The sequence below is a fragment of the Coregonus clupeaformis genome, chromosome 17 (assembly GCF_020615455.1).
Source record: "Coregonus clupeaformis isolate EN_2021a chromosome 17, ASM2061545v1, whole genome shotgun sequence".
Classification (NCBI taxonomy): Eukaryota; Metazoa; Chordata; class Actinopteri; order Salmoniformes; family Salmonidae; genus Coregonus; species Coregonus clupeaformis.
The window spans coordinates 73,031,813-73,052,440 of record NC_059208.1 but is presented as its reverse complement, the minus strand read 5'-3'; the positions used below and the strand labels follow the sequence as shown (position 1 = coordinate 73,052,440).

Sequence of the window (20,628 nt, the reverse complement as noted above, 5' to 3'; positions counted from 1 at the left end):
ATTAAATCCATTTGAATCCCACTTTGTAAAAAGTAGAGGGGTGTGAATACTTTCTGAAGGCACTGTATGTGTCTGTCTGTGTAAGTGTGTGGATGCATAAGTGAACAGGGAATGGTATTCTCCTGCAGGCCTGGTAGAGGAAGTCAGCTTCCGACCAGAGGGCTTGGCAGGAAGTAAGACAATGAGAGCCGAGACCTCTGGGAGTTGGATTTAGAGATGTGGGAAAGTGGCCCTCGGACCAGTCGGCGCTGTGAATTTGTACTTTTTAACGCACTCTCAATTGTCATATTGTAATCTACCTTTGGGCAGCGTGTGCTGGCCCCGCCACCCGAGCAGTCGGGAGGGGAATAGGGTGGAATAAGGGGGGGGATAAAGGGGGGTATAAGTGAGGGGGTTACATCTACCCTTTTTCTTTCTACCTGTCCCTGTTCTGTATGTCTTGTTTTGTAATATTTGTTTTGTGCCCAGAACTCTGGGTCTTGTTGTTCATGTCTGTTCTCTTATGTTTAGATAAGAACTGTACACGTGTCTTTCATACCTATACACCATTCTTGTGTGTGTTCAATAAAACATATTTGAATGGAAAGTGGCCCTCGGAGAGTGTGGGAGAGTAAGAAAGAGAGAGCGAGAGAGAGAGAGAGAGAGAGAGAGAGAGAGAGAGAGAGAGAGAGAGAGAGAGAGAGAGAGAGCACAGAAAGAAAGGAACCAGAAACTGCAGACAGATGATAGGAGACACAAAAATATGAAAAGAGGGAAACATTTGGGAAAGAATGGAGAAAGAGATAGGAAGAGACCAAGAGAGAGGTTAATAGCTGTAGGAGGCACAAAAAGAGGAAAAGAAAAGAGAGAGAGAGAGATAACTAATAGCTATAGACGGGTTGGAGTGGGTTTGGAGGGGGGAGATGACAGATATCAACTAAGTTGTGCTTCATTAGCCAGGCGAGTCTAGAGACAGACCCGGAGCACAAACCTAAAGATAATGACGAGAGGGCGCCAGCGCTGCCCTTGCGGAATCATGGGACGTTCCAGGGAGGCCAGAGCCGCACGAACACACGCAAACACACATGCCTAGACTATAGTCTAGTTTAGCATCTGAAATATAATCTAAAACATATTTCATGCTAACCCAAGGCTGGGGCCATTGCGCAGGCATGGGCTTGGTGACATATGCTCCATTGGGTTGGACTGGAGGGCCCTCCAAGTGTATTAGAATACGCTCGTTTGAACAATGGCCACTATTAGCTAATAGGGATGTTTGAAAGTGTTCCCCACCCAGCTTAATTGCACTAAAATGTCTGTTTAAATTAACTTCTCAGAGTAAAGAGATAATGACATTGAATTCAATGGAACGACAGTAATGGGCAAAAGGAGAAGAGGACTCACTTAATAATACCTAGAATGTGTGTGTGTGTGATAGAGAGAGACACTGTAATAAGGTTTTTCATTATTCTTCAAGGAGTGGTGGAGGAGGAGGAGAGGAGGGACGCGGAGGAGGGAATGTACTGGAAGGAAAACAGACAAATACGACCAAAGGCCATTATGCTCATTTTCTCTGCCATTACAGGGCCGGTGCTAAGAGTATGAGCCCTACAACAGAGTGTGTGATAAAGGAGAAGGGTTCAGGCTACTGGAACCTGTGTGTGTGTGTGTGTGTCTGTGTTTGTGTTTGTGTTGGGAGTCCAATGATATTCGCTATGTCCTCCAATGTACAAATAGGGTGGGGGTTCCAAGTATAGGCTGCCTGCACCAAATCTTGGGTTCACCATGCAGCACAGGAGATTAGGTCCTTTGAAATATGAGCCTTTTGATGGACTGAAGATTGGTCGACGGAAGACTGATAGACAAGGAGAGGGGGAGCGATAGATTAATAGAGGAAACGAGGGAGTAAGGAAAAAAGACAAGGATGGAGGAATGTGTGACAAGGTCACAGGGTGTAGACAGACAACAAGGCAGAAGCCACAGGGAAATGTCAGCCAAGGCTTTAGACGGAGAAGCTGTAGAAAATAAGAGCAGGATCAAGTGTTCTTGTCTTTTAACAGAGAGGGCTTTACCAGCCAAGATGATAAACAACAGAGTACTTGAGGACAGTGATGTCGGCAGAAGGGCAGAAAAGTGGACTAAAAGTACAGGACGAAGTTTTGAGAAAGATGCTATATTACAAAAACCAAACTTGAATCTTTATAATTATCCGGAGATACAGGTACTTATGGTTATTGTGAATGGTTGGTTTGTCGTAGTATGTATGGGTAGATGGAGAAACACAAATGAAGGATCAGCACAAAACACAGCATTGGTCTACGTTCAAAACATTTCCTATATGGTTTCATTGAGCTGATGGGTCTGAAAAGTCTGAAATCCACAATGACATTTAGCCATACACAGTTTTTTTCACATGATAATTGTGTGAGATCACTTGGGTGTATGCATGAACATGTTCGCATAAACTGGTGAGAGTGTGTATGCCTTTATGTTCCATGTGTAAACTGTATGTCAATGTGTGAGGGGTGTTTTGATTGTTTGTGTACGAGGGCATAAGCGTGCATTTTCCCAAAAAAGTATGTACATGTGTTGGGGTAAGTGGTGGGTGTTTGCATGTCCCCACACCATACCTGGGGTCTGGAAGTTGATGCGTCTCATTTCCACGGGGTCTGTGGGATGGTGGGGTGTGATCTCTGCGTTGTTCAGCAGACATTTTGTTCTGGGCTCTGACTCCTTTCGTTTGCGGCTTTGGAGGGGGAAGGAAAACAAAGACGCACACCGTCAAGACCCAACAAAATAAAATGTCCACCCTCCACACAAACAAGAAGCTCTCTGTGCTGCTACAACAGCTTTAGCGCTGAATGTCGAAATAACCCTCCATGAAACAAGTTCGAGAGGCATATCTAGTGAGCCAGCTTCTCTTTCCCTCACAGTTTTTCGCCCCCGACTAATTAAAAACATATTTTACGCTGAGACAGGTTATTTTCTTGCCGAAAAAACACACAGCAATAAAGTACGGCTAAGCCTTACCTGTCAGGTTTGCTGCTTCCAGAGAAAGCAATGGAGTTTCAAATAAATATATAAAGAGGGGAAAAACACAACACAAGGAGAGAGAGGGGGGAGAAGAGAGAAATCAATAGAGAGCATTTTAAAATTCACAGGGGCTGCCGCCTCGCAGTGCTAGCTAGATAAAGCTCATCAGCATTTGGAGGAGCCGGTCTGCTTCGTGTGTGTGTGTTACCGTGAGTGTGTGTGAGTATGTGTGTGTGTGTGTGTGTGTGTGTGTTTATGACTGTGTGTGTGTCTTGGTGAGGGAGGGGGGGATGTCAGGACCAAGGGCAGGTAGAAACACTAGCCACCAAGGAGAGAGAGGGAAAGCAGGAGAGAGAGGAGAGAGAGAGATCCAAGGAGAGACGTTACTCTCCCTAACCACCAGCATGCAGAGGTATAAGCCAAGGTCAGACTAACTGTCAGGGAGCATCTGAAAGTTAGGCCCTGTTTCTCCTACTCCAACTTTGGCCTGCTTATTCTACATACATGACTGAACACAGTTACAGTATACTACTGGGCCTTGTGGTCTCTTAGACAGTGTGTTGCCTACAACTGTTAAAACAGAATCAGATCCAGTACTTTAACTGCTTGCTTGCTCCAGCCCCAAAACACAAGTAAATACTTTAGATTTCAGTTACTTTGAAATTAAAACTAGGCTTTAGATATCTCCCCTTCAAGTAAAGATTTCATCATTTATATTTTTCTGGTTTCAATTAACACAGAGCATTAGCTCTTTCTCTAACTCTTCTACGTATTATTTTCCCCCAGTCCCTCCTTTTTTTCTCCCTTCCTTCCCAACCTTCCTTTCATTAACAATTCTCATACTGCAATTCTCATACATTTGTTAGATTTTGAAAGAAAGTCACCCCCCCATAAAACCGTCCCCCCAACATACAGAACAAACGCCATCCCTCAGAATCCCCTGTAGCCTACATCCCCCAGAATCCCCTACGTAACTCACTTCTTGTAGAGGAGGATGGCGATGACGATGCAGATGATGAAGACCACAGCCAGCACGGGCCCCACCACCCAGATGAGGCCATCCCCACCCGTCTCCATGGGCAGAGGATCCACCTCCATCTCTGGGGTCACCACTGAGTCCGTGTATGGACTGGCCGCAAACATTTTCTACAGAGAGAGAGAGATAGACATAGGGCTCAATACAATTAACTGCAAACAAATAGACAGATATAAAATATAGACAAGGGCTCAATGGAATTAAACTGAGAAGTAGTGTACCTATGCATAACATATAAACACACCTTTCATTAACTCACTCACACATCTGATATGACCAGTTATCTCTATACTGTATATGGATATCTTGTCAATGTGTGTGTGTGTGTATGTATGAGTATGCAAGCGTGCATGTGTCTGAGTGTGCATGTGCACGTGTATCTGCATGCGCCTCTCATCTCCATCTCCAGTCCTCACCCCGGCGGTGGTGTTGAGCTCGGCCAGCAGGAAGAAGACGTACTCCTGCCCGGGCTCCAGAGGTTTGTTCTCACAGCTGCTGTGGCGGTGCTCTGTGCCCAGGGTGAAGGTGGTGGGGAGCTGCTTGAAGCAGGCCGTGATGTAGGGCTTCTTGCCATCCGCCTGGCTCAGCTGGCGCCTGGTGCGATGTTTCGGGGTGATGTCCCTCAGCAGCTGAAGGAGACAGGGAGAGAGTGGTGAGGTGAATGAGGGATGGAGGGGGTTGAGGAGGTGTGAGTTCTTTGTGGAGTTTTATCTTGGTTTGTTGGTTTGTCCGTCTGAATGTCTGTCTGTCAAATGTATCTGTCTATCCATCTCTCTAGATATTAATTAGTTCATCTCTATTTGAAAAAGTTGACTGAGAATGTTAACGCATGCTCCCTTAAAACGTTAAAAAGGGAAAGAGTTGGCAGACCCACTGTATCCATCAAAAGTACCTATATTTGTCCGTCTGTCTATCTCTCTGTCCATCTGTCTGTCTGTCTGTATCTATCCATCCACCTACCTGTCTACTCATCAGTTTATCATTCCTATTGGTCAATCCATCCATCTATCTGATCAGTCAGTGTGTGAAGAGGAGAACGTATAACCACCTGTTCAATGGAGATAGTTGGTGTAAAAATCTAAATGTCCGCTGCAAACTTCCTAAATGGGGTTTTGCAGGTCGATTCCCTCCGTACACTCTGGCCCCAAAGTCAATAGGGTGCTTGTTGGCATGGTGCCCTGACGGACCAGGCCACTCCATTCATTTACAACAGAAAATGAAGGAGTCTGCTGAAGAGGTGGAATATGGGTAATCCCAAATTCAATAGCTTGCCGCTGATCCAAAGCCGCGGGAAGATCCCAACCCCCAACCCAAAACATCTTCCCGCGGCCATGCGCTGATCACAGCTCAAGGTCACCCCTAGCAACCGAGGAAGGGTGGGAGCAGGGATGTAATTCACTTCTCTCCAGGCAGGATGGATGGATGGCGGGAGAGAGGGACCACACCTGGGGAAAACTACAGTACCCATCCGACGTTGCTATTAACATCTCCATGGCATATGGCACACTTAGACAGAAACACATGCGAGGGCGCAATGTGACGTTTTATAGAAATGTTGTGACCTTTGTATATGTCACAATCCCCTTTGTGACAATAACCTTGTGTGCAGATTCACAGCATTTTTATTCAGGTATGGTACATATGGTTAAAGTTTTTAGTTATGAAAAGAAGTTGAGTCACCTGGGAAGACCACTGTGGTTGAAACACAATTCCATTGTTGAGTTTGAGCAATGCTGGAATGTGCGTTAGTCCTCGGTTCTTACCTCTTCCAAGTCCATCTCGTCTGGGTTCTTGAGATGTCGGACTGTCCCTGAGCCCTTCTTTAGCGGTACCACCACCACATAGAAATTCCTGCGAGGCACACAGACATCACTACCATCAACATACAACATCCTCAGAGAGACAAAACACTAACTTACACTACAGGGACTAATGGGCTAGGTTGGGTTTAGTCTGAAAGTGTGTGTGTGTGTGTGTGTGTGTGTGTGAGAGAGAGACAGAGAGAGAGAGAGAGAGAGAGAGAGAGAGAGAGAGAGAGAGAGAGAGAGAGAGAGAGAGAGAGAGAGAGAGAGAGAGAGAGAGAGAGAGAGAGAGAGAGAGAGAGAGAGAGAGAGAGAGAGAGAGAGAGAGAGAGAGAGAGAGAGAGAAAGAAAGAAAGAAAGAAAGAAAGAAAGAAAGAAAGAAAGAAAGAAAGAAAGAAAGAAAGAAAGAAAGAAAGAAAGAAAGAAAGAGATAGTAAGTCAGAGGTAAAGGAATGTGAGAGAGAGCGAATAATGGAACACCGGAGTGAGAGCAGAAATGAGAGAGCAAGACAGAAGGTTGGCAACAGAGATGGCAAGAAAATAAGGTGTAATGTGTGCTATGTGGAAGAGTGTGGGAGTTTGAGAGAGAGAGAAAAAGAGAGGACAGAAAGAAAGAGGGACGAACCAACAAAAGAAAGAAAAAAAGAAAGAAAGATAGAAAGAAAGGAGGATAAACCAACGAAAGAAAGAGCGATGAAAGAATTAACCCCATCAGACAAACCCATAACCCACAGACAGAAACCTATATGTCCATTTCTCTCACTTGATGTCCTTGCTTTCCACAGGGGCGAAGCCCATGGTCAGAATGTTGTCCGGCTCCGAGTAGAGGTCCAGCTTGGGCTTTTTGACCAGGATGGGCGGTGCGGTCCTAGCGACCACGCGGTGGCGAGGTCCACCCTCTGTGTTCTCCTGACACGTGACCCGGAACTCATAGGTGGTGTTGGGCCGCAGGCTGGTGACTAGCGCCTTGGTCAGCCGGGCGTCCACGTCCATCTTCTGACGGTTGTACTCAATCTGGACAGGGGGCAGATGGACAGATTGACAAACAAACGGAGACGAACAAAAAATACACATTAGGAAAGGTCTGTCTCAGCTCCGGGTAAAACCGCTGGGTAAAAGCATGCACAATGTAAAATTAGTCTGTAGGAGATATTCTTTGGGAATAGTTCCAAGATGGCATGTGTATGCCTGGCTGTCTATAGATATAATATAATTTGGTCTCTGCAAGATTGCATAGTTTGAACTTTGACTTAAATCAAAATTGCAGTCAGTGGCATAATTAGTCACAAATTAATTAATAGAGTCCTGTAGATGTGCATGTGTGCGTGTGTCGATTTGTCTGTCTGTTTATCGTTCTCTCACCGTGCACCGGAATGGGAACCGCCTCTCGGCAAACTTCCACGTTAGCAACACCGTTGTCTTGGTGACCCACTTCACTGTGAAGTTCTTCGGGACATCTGTCGTGAGGGAGAACAGAAAAATAAAGAAAAACGAACAAAACAAAAACAGAGAGGTTGTGTTTAGTTTGGAGAGTTGGGGAAGGAGGAAAGGAGAGAGTGAGAGAGTGTCAAAGAGAAAAAAATGAAGAGTAGGTCATTTTTGTTGTCATTTTCCCAGCTGGGGTCCTCTGGGTTGGAGTAGTGAGCGGGCGGTGAGCTGTGCTGTGATAGGCTGTGAAGGGGGCAATGCTATTAGTTAGACACACAGCACGGGAGACTCATGGACAAGCACAGATGTGCCCGCTGGCTGGCCACCCGGGCAGTGCCAACCCCTCTCCGACCGCCACATCTTTCTACTAGTCACTATCCCCCTTTGCCCACTCCCATCCCAGTGAAAACCAGGAGTCGTTGACCCTTGTGGTTCTGGCGCTCTGAGCCTGGGTTGGCACTGCTCACGATGTGCTGCCTGTCGGGCACAAAGACAGACCCAAACACAGCATGCCGACAGTCGTTAGCAGTGCATCGGGGGGATCCCATGCCACAAACCTTCCCATAGTGGGAGGGGGGAGGGGGGGGGAGGAGCAGAGTAGGAGAGGGGGACTCAAAACAAACTGAAAACCAAAGGAAATAAGGAACCGAAGTCTTGCGCTTGCTAACCGAAATGGACGGAAACGAACTCTTGACTGAAACACTGAGTTCCTACCTTTGTTTAGTCTCTTTGCAAACTGGGGGTGTGTGTGTGAGGCTGCATTAACTGTGTGAGTGTGCATGTCTGCAAAGGGCTGAAAGGAGACCGCAAGGTGTCTGACCAACCGGCACTTACCTTGGAACGCCGCGGCTCCTCCTCTTTTTCAAACTGACTGTAACTTACTGACTGGTTTTACCTTTGGGTTAGTGAAGTGAGTGTCCCCCGCAAACTTTTTAAGGTTCTAGGATTTTTTTGTCGTGGAGAAGAAGTGAAGGTGGTTGGAGGGGGGGAAGTTGTTTTCATTTTTGTGTTGTTGCTTGTTGCTTTTGTTTTTTTTGTTTTTCCCCCCGGGTTGGGAGAGAAACAGGCAAGCCATACCTGTCTGAAACGCCACAGTCCGATACTGGATCGGCGGGCTGTAGGGCCCTGGACCTACACTCGTGTGCGCGCGTATTTTCACGTCGTACGCCGAGTTGGGTTTGAGGCTGTTGAGCACGTAGCTGGACTGGATGGCGGGCAGGCTGAGTTCCCGGGGTGCGCCCCCCACGCCCGTCTCCTGGTACGCCAGCGTGTACTCCGTGATGTCCCCGTTGCGCTCTGCCAGCACTGGGGGCGACCATGCCAATTCTACAGAGCAGCAGGTCACGTTGGAGCTCTCGCTGATTTGAGGGTACCCTTGGGGTATGTGTTCGGGCACCTGCAGTTCGGCCGTAGCCTCCTCCCCGAAGCCCCCTCGGCTCTTAGCTTGGACTTTGAAAAGGTAGGTGGCACCGCGGTGGACGCTGGCCACTGTGTACTGCCTCTCCTGGGGGGTGAACTCCAGAGTAGCCAGGGGGGACACGTCCTTACGGCCAAACTGAAGCCGGTAACCCTGCAGCTCCATTCCAGGTATCATAACATCAGGTGCGTCCCAGCGCACCACGGCCGACGTCTCCGAATCGTGAGCCACTGACAGATAGGGCGGCCCAGGCACTGTTGAGGAAAACAAACAAAATTTTATCCATTTATATTTTACTCTAGGAGGTCAAACAAGGTGTGTTTTGAAGAGTGAGAATGGTGTGTGGTTTGTACATCTAGGTACGTCAATAACTAATAATAGACTGTGCTATAACATTGTGGACAACATTAAGGCTGCTCGGGAGGACAAAGGTGTATGTTTTGTATGTGATAAACTAGTTTTCTTCATTATCGAGTGGAATGTGCTTTTAGTGGGGCAAAAAACATTTTCTTTCAGTAGACTTGGACGAAAGGTTATGCAAGAACGAAGTCAGTATAAACAGACCACTAAAACCAATTTTGTCTGGGACTACTTTACACTTTCAATGACGTAATGTTGGGCCAGTAGACCTACAGTCCTCTATCTCAGTCAATTCCGATAATCACGTGAAATTCAATTCCAGCTTCAAAGGTCCTCTCAGCATAAACAATGAGCCATTTCTCCTACTCACAAATTTATATTCAGCATTGACGTATGTACAAATTGGAATTGGCACACAAAGTGACTGTGATGTAGCCTTGTCCCAGACCTGTTTGTGCTTTGCCAACTCCATTGTCATTGTCAAGCCTTGGCATGACAATTCCATAAGGAGTTGGCCAGAAAGCAGAAACAGACTGGCACCCAGGCTAACTGTGATGTGACTCTCTTACAAAAAAGTATTCTGCAAGTTTCAGTGAAAAAGATACTTGATAATCAACTCTAGATATGAGGCTTTAGACTGGATGAGCTACAGACTGGATGATGCAGTAGTCTAGACATTCTACTTCAGTGACCCAGATTCGGGGTTGTGGATGGCTCTCCTCTCTGTGTTTCTCTCCGTTAGTTAGAGGTCCCATCAGTGTGATAGAGCCAGTGTCGACACGGAGGCTTTGTCTCAGAAGTGAGCCGTGCTTAGTGTGAGATGAGTGCTGTGAAATTGCACTCCAGTCCCGTCTTAGCACAGCGATCCCACACCAGACTAGTCATCTAATGTTGTCTATGAAAATATATGAGGCAAAAGATGTGTTCTTTCACTTTATACACCTGACTCCAAAAAACCTTACCAAAATTCTATCCCCGAAATACTACCACACTACACAGGCTCAATCATAAACAAACACACACAAGCTCCAACACACACACGTATTGCGCAAAAGTTCAATTTGTGTACATGTGTGTTAGGCTACTCTGCAATGCAAGTACTTTACATGCGTACATGCTTATGTGTGTGAGTGTGTTGTGTATGCGCCGTGCCTCGTGATTTAGCCCAACTCAGCAGACAGTTCCTGCCCTTACCTCATCCCTGCTGCACACAGGGCAATTTGGCCTCTTGCCCACGGCCCAATCTGGAGAAGACAAAAATGTGTCTGGAGCCATCGCTCCCTCCCTCATTCTCACTGGCTGGAACAATTTCTGTTTGTGTGTGTGGATTTCTTCTGACTCATTTACTGTATGTGTGCACTCTTGTACACACACTCTTAGCCACTGTATAGCACACAGGCTCCCGCACCAATTGACACTCACATCTACCCCACTTCCTCATATACCCATACACTTTGTTCCTTCTTGTTAATGGGCCTGTTCTGGGCAGGGGCAAATTGAGTTGGAGCAGTAATGGAAACGCAGCAGCCTCCAAACAGTGGCGAGACGAATGCGTCTATTACTCCCCGCTAACAAACTATAACTTCAGCCCTGCAACCAGCCTGTCTTGTTTAAACTTGACTCTCCCTCCCCTCACATTCACTGCTTAGAAAGACCCAATGAGAACACCTGAGATAATGGGCCTGAGGTGTGTGTGTGTTTACAGGGTAGGCTAGGCACTACTGTAAATGATGCTAAAGGAAAACTGGAGGATGGAGGGAGGAAGAGGAGGAGGGGGGTGACAGGGGACTGGGAGCAATCTGCCGCAAAGAGGGTACAACGAGGGAGGCATGGGGGGTCGCAGACACCTTGATTACCCCCCTCTCTCCACCTCTCCCTCTCCTTCCATCACTCCATTCCTCTCCACTTGGCCTCCCTCAATCCCTCCCAGTGGAGCTGGAGGCACGTTTCCCATCAGGGCTGGCTTTAATGGCCGCTGTTGACACACAGTCGTCTTGATTGAGTAGTGGATTGGGTTTCCTACTCATTTCCTCTCCTCTCACACACACGACCGCGCGCGCGCGCGCACACACACACACACACACACACACACACACACACACACACACACACACACACACACACACACAGTAGTCAAACACACATGAGCACGCGCACACACACAGACAACACACTCTCTCTATTGCTCTGTAATCCCCCCTAAAGACAAGTAATACGTGTGTGTGTATAAGTGTGTGTGTAAGTGTGTGTGTGTGTATGTGTGTGTGCGTGCATGTGCCAAGTGAGAGTAGAAAAATTACCTTCAGCCATCTTAGTGGTTAACCTGCAGCTACAACTTCCAGAGAGATATATCAGGGGTCGTGGGCCCTCCTCACCCTACTGTACAGGCCTGCGGGGCACTGGTTAAGGCACTCCAAAAGTGCTCCGCTGCATTTTCACATCCAATTGATATCAGGTGTCAAAGGTAGCACGAGCTGACCAGCGTTGGAGGGCAAACATAATTGAAAATGCCTCCCCACATATACCTAATTTAGCTGTGGTGATGAAAAATTGCCTCGCCATACTGAGAGATGCAGCTGTTTTGACAGCAAAGGTCTTCCATAATCCCTTCCGTAAGCCCTCCCATTTTAATTTTCCTCTCTTCGTTTTTCACTATGCTTGACACTGACCCCAAAAATGTAAAGGTTCTGCTCAAACAATGTTGAAATTTCACAAACGTTCATTTAAGAACCCATTAGGCTACTAGAATGCACCACTAAGTGGGTATGTCAGTGGCCCACCAGCGACAGTTGACGAGAATCACTACATTAACTTAACATCTATTTTTAAGACAGAGAAGACAGAAGAAATCAAGATAGTTGAAGGAAAGCCATACATATGCAGTGCTACAAGCTTCGGTTTGGTGCAATCAGCACTCACGTTGTGCTAAGTAGCCAATTAGGAGAAGGAATAGCCAGGGGGTCTGTGAGGGCTAGTGGCATCCAGACGGTTTCTTCCCAGTGTATTCCGGGGCCTGTCCAGGCATCCCGGGTTTAAAATAAACACTCCGCTCGGCTCAGCGTTATAGCGCCAACATGCAATCTGCTCACCTCACGGGAGAATGGAGATGGGATGGGAGGATGAAGAGGAGGAGGGGGAAGATGGAGGGATGAGGACTAATGAGAGATTCTGACTATTAGAGCGGGAGGAGAAATGGCATTTGGTGGCCTGGAATGTTAATGGACTTAATAGAACAGAGTAATGTCCTTCTGTATACAGTATATTATTTAAAAGTGTACTATGGATATATTATAGTATTCTTTATTTTACTGTTATGAATAGTTAGGGACAGTTCAAAATGTACTGGGGTCCAAAATAGGGGAGGTTTGTCTAACTTGATGTTTTGTTTTGAGGAAGGGTTATTGGGTACATTGGAAGGTAGTGAGTTTTTTCCCTGGTTTACATTCGCTCTTTTGCAGGTTTTACTATATAATTTGTTTAAACCTAGCAAAAGTTCTGCTTGCTTGTGCTCTACTGTAGACACCCTAAAGACTCTGGCAAGTGTGCTAGTCCAGTGTCACTTTGATTATGCCTGCACATCATGGTTCACCAGCAGCCCCAAACATCTAAAGAATAAGCTACAGACCAGCCAAAACAAGCTTGTAAGAATCGTACTTAACTCCCCCCTCATACTCATTTGGACGTTGAGCATTTTAAGCAGCTAGGCTGGCTATCAGTAGAAAAAATTGAAGTATTAATTCAACTTGGTCTGGTCCAGAGAATTATCATGGACTCAGCCCCCAGGTACCTATCCAACTATTTTTCATTTGTTAGAGATGTCCACCAGCATTATATCAAAGCCAGAGACTCTAATATTCACTGTTTTAAATATAAGAGTCTATCTTGGTAAGAACACATTTTTATATACCGGTGCTGTTGACTGGAACAAACTACCACAGCAACTCAAAGCCATACCAACCATAACCACTTTTAAAATAATGTCAAAAGCTGGCTAATGTGTGCAGGATAAACTTTTATTTGCCTGTATCTCTGTAATGTGTATCTATGTAATTGTATATGTATTTCCCTGTATGTAAAAAATGGGGACCACAATGGAAATAAGTCTCTGACTTTATTGTGCAATCCCGGTCACATAAAAAAATATTTGTACTGTGTGTATATACAGTGAGGGAAAAAAGTATTTGATCCCCTGCTGATTTTGTACGTTTGCCCACTGACAAAGAAATTATCAGTCTATAATTTTAATGGTAGGTTTATTTGAACAGTGAGAGACAGAATAACAACAAAAAAATCCAGAAAAACGCATGTCAAAAATTTTATAAATTGATTTGCATTTGAATGAGGGAAATAAGTATTTGACCCCATCTCAATCAGAAAGATTTCTGGCTCCCAGGTGTCTTTTATACAGGTAACGAGCTGAGATTAGGAGCACACTCTTAAATGGAGTGCTACTAATCTCAGTTTGTTACCTGTATAAAAGACACCTGTCCACAGAAGCAATCAATCAATCAGATTCCAAACTCTCCACCATGGCCAAGACCAAAGAGCTCTCCAAGGATGTCAGGGACAAGATTGTAGACCTACACAAGGCTGGAATGGGCTACAAGACCATCACCAAGCAGCTTGGTGAGAAGGTGAAAACAGTTGGTGCGATTATTCGCAAATGGAAGAAACACAAAATAACTGTCAATCTCCCTCGGCCTGGGGCTCCATGCAAGATCTCACCTCGTGGAGTTGCAATGATCATGAGAACGGTGAGGAATCAGCCCAGAACTACACGGGAGGATCTTGTCAATGATCTCAAGGCAGCTGGGACCATAGTCACCAAGAAAACAATTGGTAACACACTACGCCGTGAAGGACTGAAATCCTGCAGTGCCCGCAAGGTCCCCCTGCTCAAGAAAGCACATATACAGGCCCGTCTGAAGTTTGCCAATGAACATCTGAATAATTCAGAGGAGAACTGGGTGAATGTGTTGTGGTCAGATGAGACCAAAATCGAGCTCTTTGGCATCAACTCAACTCGCCATGTTTGGAGGAGGAGGAATGCCAGGGGGTAGGGAGGAATTGTATTTTCTGTTTGTTGAGATTGACATACAGTACCAGTCAAAAGTTTGGACACACCTACTCATTCAAGGGTTTTTCTTTATTAATAATGAAACACCATTGAATTAATAGGTGTGTCCAAACTTTTGACTGGTACTGTAGTCTATTTATTGTGGTGTTGAAAACGCAAACCATGATATTGAAGCGCCCGAATTCGGTATGCTTTGTAAATTGGTTTTGTGGTGCATTGGCACTAAAACCTGTTGGTGGAAAATGTGTTGCATATATTTTATATAATTATAAATATGGCATTTAAATGTTGAAAATCAGATTTCCCCTAGCTGATCATTGTCTGCAGCCGGCTCTGATCATAGTGTAGCCCTAATGAAACAGGCAAGGAGAGTGAGCATTTTTTTTATGACACCTTGAGTTGGACCAGCACCCCTTACCAGTAAAACTGTCCCTTAACTGTTCTGAATAGCCAGGGACTGGAGTATTCTAAGCTCTGTTGTATGTAATTGCTGGCTTTTTTTGCATATTGCACATAACCATTAATTTTCAGTTGTATGTAAATGTCTGGCCCTTTCTTTCAAAGTAATTCAACTCACATCAACCATGAAGGTCTTAGAGCCCGAAGGCGATTCAAATAGGCAAGGTGACGTCACACACCACCAAGTTCTATGAATCTAGCTGTTATTACTTGGTAAATGAACACAACGGAAGCAAACTAATGTTTACCTGGCTACCAAGACTCCTTGCTCTGCCACGCCCACGAACGTTAGTTTCTTCTCCACAATGAGTCTGGGTCTGAGTACCTCCCCGACCCTTCAACGAATGCGAACACATTCGGGCAGTCTGATTGGTCCAGAATCTGATGGGTTGGGCCAGAGCCGGAACACACGTGGGTAAAGCGGTGGTTTGAACATTCGTCATTGGCTTTGATACTCTGATTGGTTAGAGACGATCCAATCGCTGATGACTTTGTTTTGTGCAATGCCCCTCGTGCCCCTCGTCACCACAAATGACTTCAATGATGGAGTCTCAGACTAAAGAGAGCAGCGGAACAATTCAGTGAGTCGTCAGGCTAAACTAATGCATGAAGACTGCGTCAAACCTCGACTTCAACACCTACAAAAGTAGCTGGCTGTTACATGAAAAGTAATTGATCTTGACTTGATCGACTAACCACTTTGAGTTAGATTAAATTATTCTATCCTCGATTTTCACAATGTTTGTATTGATGGAGTTTTAGGCATTATCTATTGAACCAAGAATTAAGAGTTTGACATAGCCCTACTTTCAACAACTTGGCATTTCTTTATTTTGCTGTCTTAAGAGTCTGGTTGCCCTTCTGAAACATTAAAAACAGTCTCTTTGTGTGTGTGTGTGTGTGTGTGTGTGTGTGTGTGCACTCACTCTTTTCACATGCATTTGCGTTACACACTTAATATGCACCAGTGTGTGTGTATGTGTGTAAACCAGCGTTTCCCAAACTCTGTCCACTTTGGTTTTTGCCCTAACACCACACAGCTGATTAAACTTATCAAAGCTTGATGATTAATTGATTATTTGAATCAGCTGTGTAGTGCTAGGGCAAAAACCAAAACGTGCACCCCTTGGGGTCCCAAGGACCGAGTTAGGGAAACCCTGGTGTAAACACTTGCAAGGGCCCTCCCTCCCATCTGTGCCTTTGCTTTATCAAAGTACAAGGCAGGGGCTTAACTTGTCTGACAGCACAATGTCTCCCTGAAATGGGACTGGGAAAACCATGAAAACCGTCTGGACCACGATTTGACTGAGCCCCATGGCCGAGCTGATAGCTCCACTGTCACATGAAAGAGGAATAGGAAGCCTCTTCTACCTCCGAAGGGGCTGAGGCTTCTCTTCTTTTCTTTTTGTTCTGCCTCACGCTTATTTATTTATTTTGGGCCGCGTAAGCCCTTTTTCTGCGCTTCAGTAATAAAAAGGGAAAGCGGGATGGCTTTGAGGCATGGATGGATGGAGTGAGTGATCAGTCAGCGCAGAATGACAAGGGAGGGAGGAGAGGAGTGACAGTACCAACGCCCTTTGCAGCCCGTCACACTACCTGACACCTGCGATAGGCACACCTGTCAAGATCAGGACCTGTCATAGGAGGCGTATGTGTGTTTGTGTGAGAGGGTGTGTGGGTGTGTGTCTGCTTTCGAGTGTGTGTATATTGAAGGCCCCGAAGCGGACTGGCGTGAATGCATACACAAAGGAGCCTCATATCTCAGCCCTGACGGCCCCATATTTGCTCAAAGAGGGCTTTCACAGCTCTCCAGTCTTGCAGGTTTAGACTGTGTTCACAGTAGCTGAGCCTTCTGGGTTCTAAAGAGGCTTAAGTGCCCTGGTTAACCTGGCCTTGCCACTGGTGTTTAAGAGAGAGGAAAATAAGGAAAAGTGTAGCCTCAGAAAGAGAAAGAAAGAGAGAGAGAGACTCTGAAGACTGAGTGTGGTATCCAGCATGAATCCACAAGCCCTGGGCAATGGAATAACCAAATCTGCCAAAACTCCTATCTCCAATCATCCACCATTCAGTCTGTGGATAGTTTGCTGAACATTTACAGATTATCTTCAGGGCCCTATCCAATTCGAAATGACCCAACTGCCTCTCCAGCAGCAACACAACAACAAAATCAAATAGGATTGTCTCTGTCTTTCAAAATGTGTCTATTTAAGCCCACAACCGTTTCATCGATAAATATTTGAATGGTAATTTTCTTTCCTATATAGGCAAGGTAACTTAAAGCCTACAGGTGCAATTAATTATGATGCAGTACTAATGCATTGTAATATGTGTCATGAGCAATGGTGGAAAAAGTACCCAATTGTCATACTTGAGTAAAAGTAAAGATAACTTAATAGAAAATGACTAAAGTAAAAGTCACCTGGTAGAATACAACTTGAGTAAAAGTCTAAAATTATTTGGTTTTAAATATACTTATGTTTCAAAAGTAAATGTAATTGCAAAAATATACTTAAGTATCAAAAGGTAAAGTAAAAGTATAAATCATTTCACATTCCTTATATTAAGCAAACCAGACGGCACAATTGTGGTACTATATAGACTGATAATATAAACTGTATGAAAGACTGACCTGCTCCTTTGGTAACCACCAGTTTGGGTTTGCTGCGTGCTCCATCTCCCTTAGTGGTGTACGCAGCTACTGTGATGGAGTAGGTGGTGTCCGGCTGGAGCCCTCCGATGACCATTTCCTGTAGGAAAGAGGAAGTAGACAAACAATATATCAGAACACCGGTCAAAACATATGACCATCACCACCTCCGCAGCCAACCACCTTCTCTTACTATTTTATCGTGTTCTGCTGCTTTTGACCTCTAAGGTGGATAGAATGCTTTCTGTCCTCCATTTTGTTTGCAGGTTGAATCCTGCTAATCCTACCGCTCCCTAAACATTATATTACTCCCTAAAGCTACAAGATGCATATGAAAAGGAGGGGGAAAATGGATATACATTATCTGAGGCATTAGCCAAGTTACGCTCACAATAAAAAAGAATATGCACGCTGGCGCATGCAGTTTTCCTTCAGCCATTATTGTCTCTGGTTCTCTTGAGAGCGGAATCTTCGATCAATGCTGATGAATCTTTCAGTAGAGGGGCTTGGCTAGATAAATGAATGCAGGATGTTTTTAGACTGGTCAGCTGGGAGATGGAGAGGTCAGCGGCGGTAAAGAGAGGACATATGTACTGTTTTCACACCAAAGACGGCGGCGGCCATATCATATATATCATGCAAGTGTTTATGAAACTGGGGAATGGGGCCAAACGTTAAGACTCAAATTATGTCAGAAATTAATTGTTGATAAACACAAGGGCCAATCGGGTGAGTTTGAGGAGGTATGATGATGAGGCAGCCATTTTAGATTTCAAGACTCTGATGATACATTGTATCATTCATGTTAAGATTGACTTAAAAATAACTGTCTAAACAATGAGACCATTGATTAACGGATGAAAGAATGAGATTTCACACTCAATCTAGGCGGGGAACCGGCAAAGTAAAAGAAAAAACAGCAAAATCGCAACACAAAACACACTATCACATCATAACACAACACGACACGACGCACACCACGACAACAAACAGTAGCACGAAGTAGCATTAAGCAGTCCAGGCACAGGGAGAAGCAGCACCCAGATATTGCATCAGCCACCGTCTCATCTTCCGCTCAGCTAATTAGCATTAGCAATTCTGCCTTTACTCTCTCTAGGACATCAATACTTGAGATGGGTCGCACCGGATAGGCTATGCTAACTTGAGAGAGCCTGTTCATAATATATAGTGTTAGGGCATTACTGATAAAGCACCCTAATATCAAAGCTCTATTGAATAGGATGATGTAAGTCCTGTCTTTCTTATACATGTGAACATAGCTGGGGTGATGCAATACCCAGTGCTTTTTATCCCCCCAACTACACCGTAGCACTCTGGCGACTCCATATATACTCACGTATTCGGCTGTATCGTCCGTTTCCCACTAACCCCCCCCCCCATATAGAGGAGAGTGCAGGAAAGAGAGCGATTTTTAAAAGAGAGAGAAAGAGGGAAGAAAGAGGAGTGTGAGAGGGTGAGAGGAACTCAAGAGAAGGGGAATGTGAGAAGGGAGCGTGTTGAGAAGAGGGTGAGAGCACAGACATGTCAGAAGAAGGTTGTTGTATACAGGTCAGACCAGAGAGAGGGATAGAGGGGAGTTAGTCTGTTTTATGGAGAGCAGCTGAGGCTAGGGGAAGAGGTGTGAACTGAAGTCTATGGGGGCTGTTTACAGTGGCTTTTTTAGGATGTTACTGTATCTACTGTAATAATTGTGCATTACCTCCAAGTTGGATGACTAAAATAAAATGTATAAAAGATTACTAAAACATCCAAACATTGGCTGAACCATTAACAATTTGTCAACAGCCTGTCATAATAAGGTCATTTTTACGAAACATTTAGTTATACAGGTTATGCTCATTGAGATAAAATCTATTTTACAAGAAAGACCTGTGAAAAAAGAGACCACACATCATGAATGCTGCTTGAAAGCGTTGTGGAATAGATATGTTAATAGACTTCTGGGGATAAATATTCAGTTTGTTTGTGTACTTTCGCTTTGTTTGTCCTACTGGTGCAAAGCTGTAATTTACTGTATGATGACACAGCACACCGAAAATACTTTGTGTATTTCCTCCACTGTTTTGTTGACAGAGGCTTTGTAAAAACTGACCATTGTGCCGGCTCCCATTATAATTCTAGCTTTCAGGGAGGACCATTTTTCTCTGAAATGCTTTCATGCCAATTTTGGTTTTCCAGCCTCAGAATACTATAATCAGCCATTTTGTGCCTAGTTGCTGTGCTCGATACGAGCCGTGCAATCACACTTTTCAAGAAGTGGACCACTGAGGTTCTCTTAAAGGGGGGTCTATACAGTCCTAATAAAAGGAGGGGAAGTGAAAGAAGGAAGGTGTGATTATTTGTTGAGGGCAGAGGAGAGGAATATTGTAGAAACATGAAATTATAAACTAAAAGGGGAGAGCATAGGTATCGTACATATTGTAGCACACATTGTAAAAGTAATGTGTGCATTTACACTTTCACAAAACTTCAAACAAGGTTTTCAGGTTCTTCTTCAGTTTGTTGTATCTGTGACAATTTTTCTTTCATATTACACTATAAAACAGCTTTTAACTAATCTTTACATGGGCTCTCATGTCACTCCATAAGAGTGTGTCATTCCAATAGGACAGCTTGATACAATGAATTGGTTAATTGGTGGACCAATAGGGGCTGGATCATACCTGGGCGTCAGCTAGCATGACATCCTTGATGAGGGGCAGACCGCGCGACTCCCCGTTCTCCACGCGCACATAGTGCACCTGGTAACCACGGATCTGGCCGTGCTGTCGCCCCGGCAACAGGGAGCGCCACATGACCTTGAGCGCCGTGGAGTTGAGCACCTCCACCTCGACCCGCCGAGGAGGAGCCCCTGGAACTGTGGGTAAAAAAAAAGATAGGGCCCATGTTAAAACACTGCGACAGCATAGTACTACAAGAGCTATTCCCCTGACAGCCAGAAACTTAAACTCTGCAGTCCGCTCACATACCCCCCACCCCCACCACAGACTGTAGGGGCAAACCTTTCAAGCACACAAAACTGTACTACACAACTGTCTCCCTCACCTGACCTCCCAATACGTGTCTACTCTGTGTCGCCGGTCTCCGGTTAAACCCCTATCTCGCAGACATAACGGAAAGCCTTTATGTGAGGCCTTGGCGTCCTGCCTTTTACTGTGCACCACACTGGCCTCCAGAGACATATTGGCTCCTACACACAGTTAATAAAATGGTGGCCCATTTGCACCGGTGTATTGTGGGGGATGGCGAGCCATCAGTTGGCTGAGTTGCTGTCAGCCTCCATCAGTGGAATTGGCTGTGCTGTGACATGGCCAGACATGCGAGGGCCTGAGGTGTGGCCTGCTCATAATCGTTAGAGGCTGAACACTA

The 20,628-nt window shown here is 45.2% G+C and overlaps 1 protein-coding gene across 23 annotated transcripts in view; it reads right to left on the bottom strand.

Moving 5' to 3' along the window:
* LOC121532940 (receptor-type tyrosine-protein phosphatase S) overlaps nucleotides 1-20,628 on the bottom strand; it is a 225,496-nt gene that overhangs the window by 43,173 nt on the left and 161,695 nt on the right. For 8 of the 23 annotated variants that reach the window (XM_045226526.1, XM_045226525.1, XM_045226528.1 and 5 more), the window contains 11 exons: nucleotides 19,923-20,116; nucleotides 18,596-18,622; nucleotides 17,221-17,338; nucleotides 8,356-8,949; nucleotides 7,213-7,307; nucleotides 6,614-6,864; nucleotides 5,812-5,899; nucleotides 4,465-4,677; nucleotides 3,992-4,158; nucleotides 3,010-3,024; nucleotides 2,610-2,725 (listed from right to left, as the gene is read on the bottom strand). In XM_045226526.1, coding sequence (XP_045082461.1) covers nucleotides 2,610-2,725; nucleotides 3,010-3,024; nucleotides 3,992-4,158; nucleotides 4,465-4,677; nucleotides 5,812-5,899; nucleotides 6,614-6,864; nucleotides 7,213-7,307; nucleotides 8,356-8,949; nucleotides 17,221-17,338; nucleotides 18,596-18,622; nucleotides 19,923-20,116 — 1,878 coding nt within the window. The remainder of the gene's footprint in view (nucleotides 1-2,609; nucleotides 2,726-3,009; nucleotides 3,025-3,991; nucleotides 4,159-4,464; nucleotides 4,678-5,811; nucleotides 5,900-6,613; nucleotides 6,865-7,212; nucleotides 7,308-8,355; nucleotides 8,950-17,220; nucleotides 17,339-18,595; nucleotides 18,623-19,922; nucleotides 20,117-20,628) is intronic. The other 15 variants (XM_045226527.1, XM_045226529.1, XM_045226538.1 and 12 more) reach the window with 7 other exon arrangements.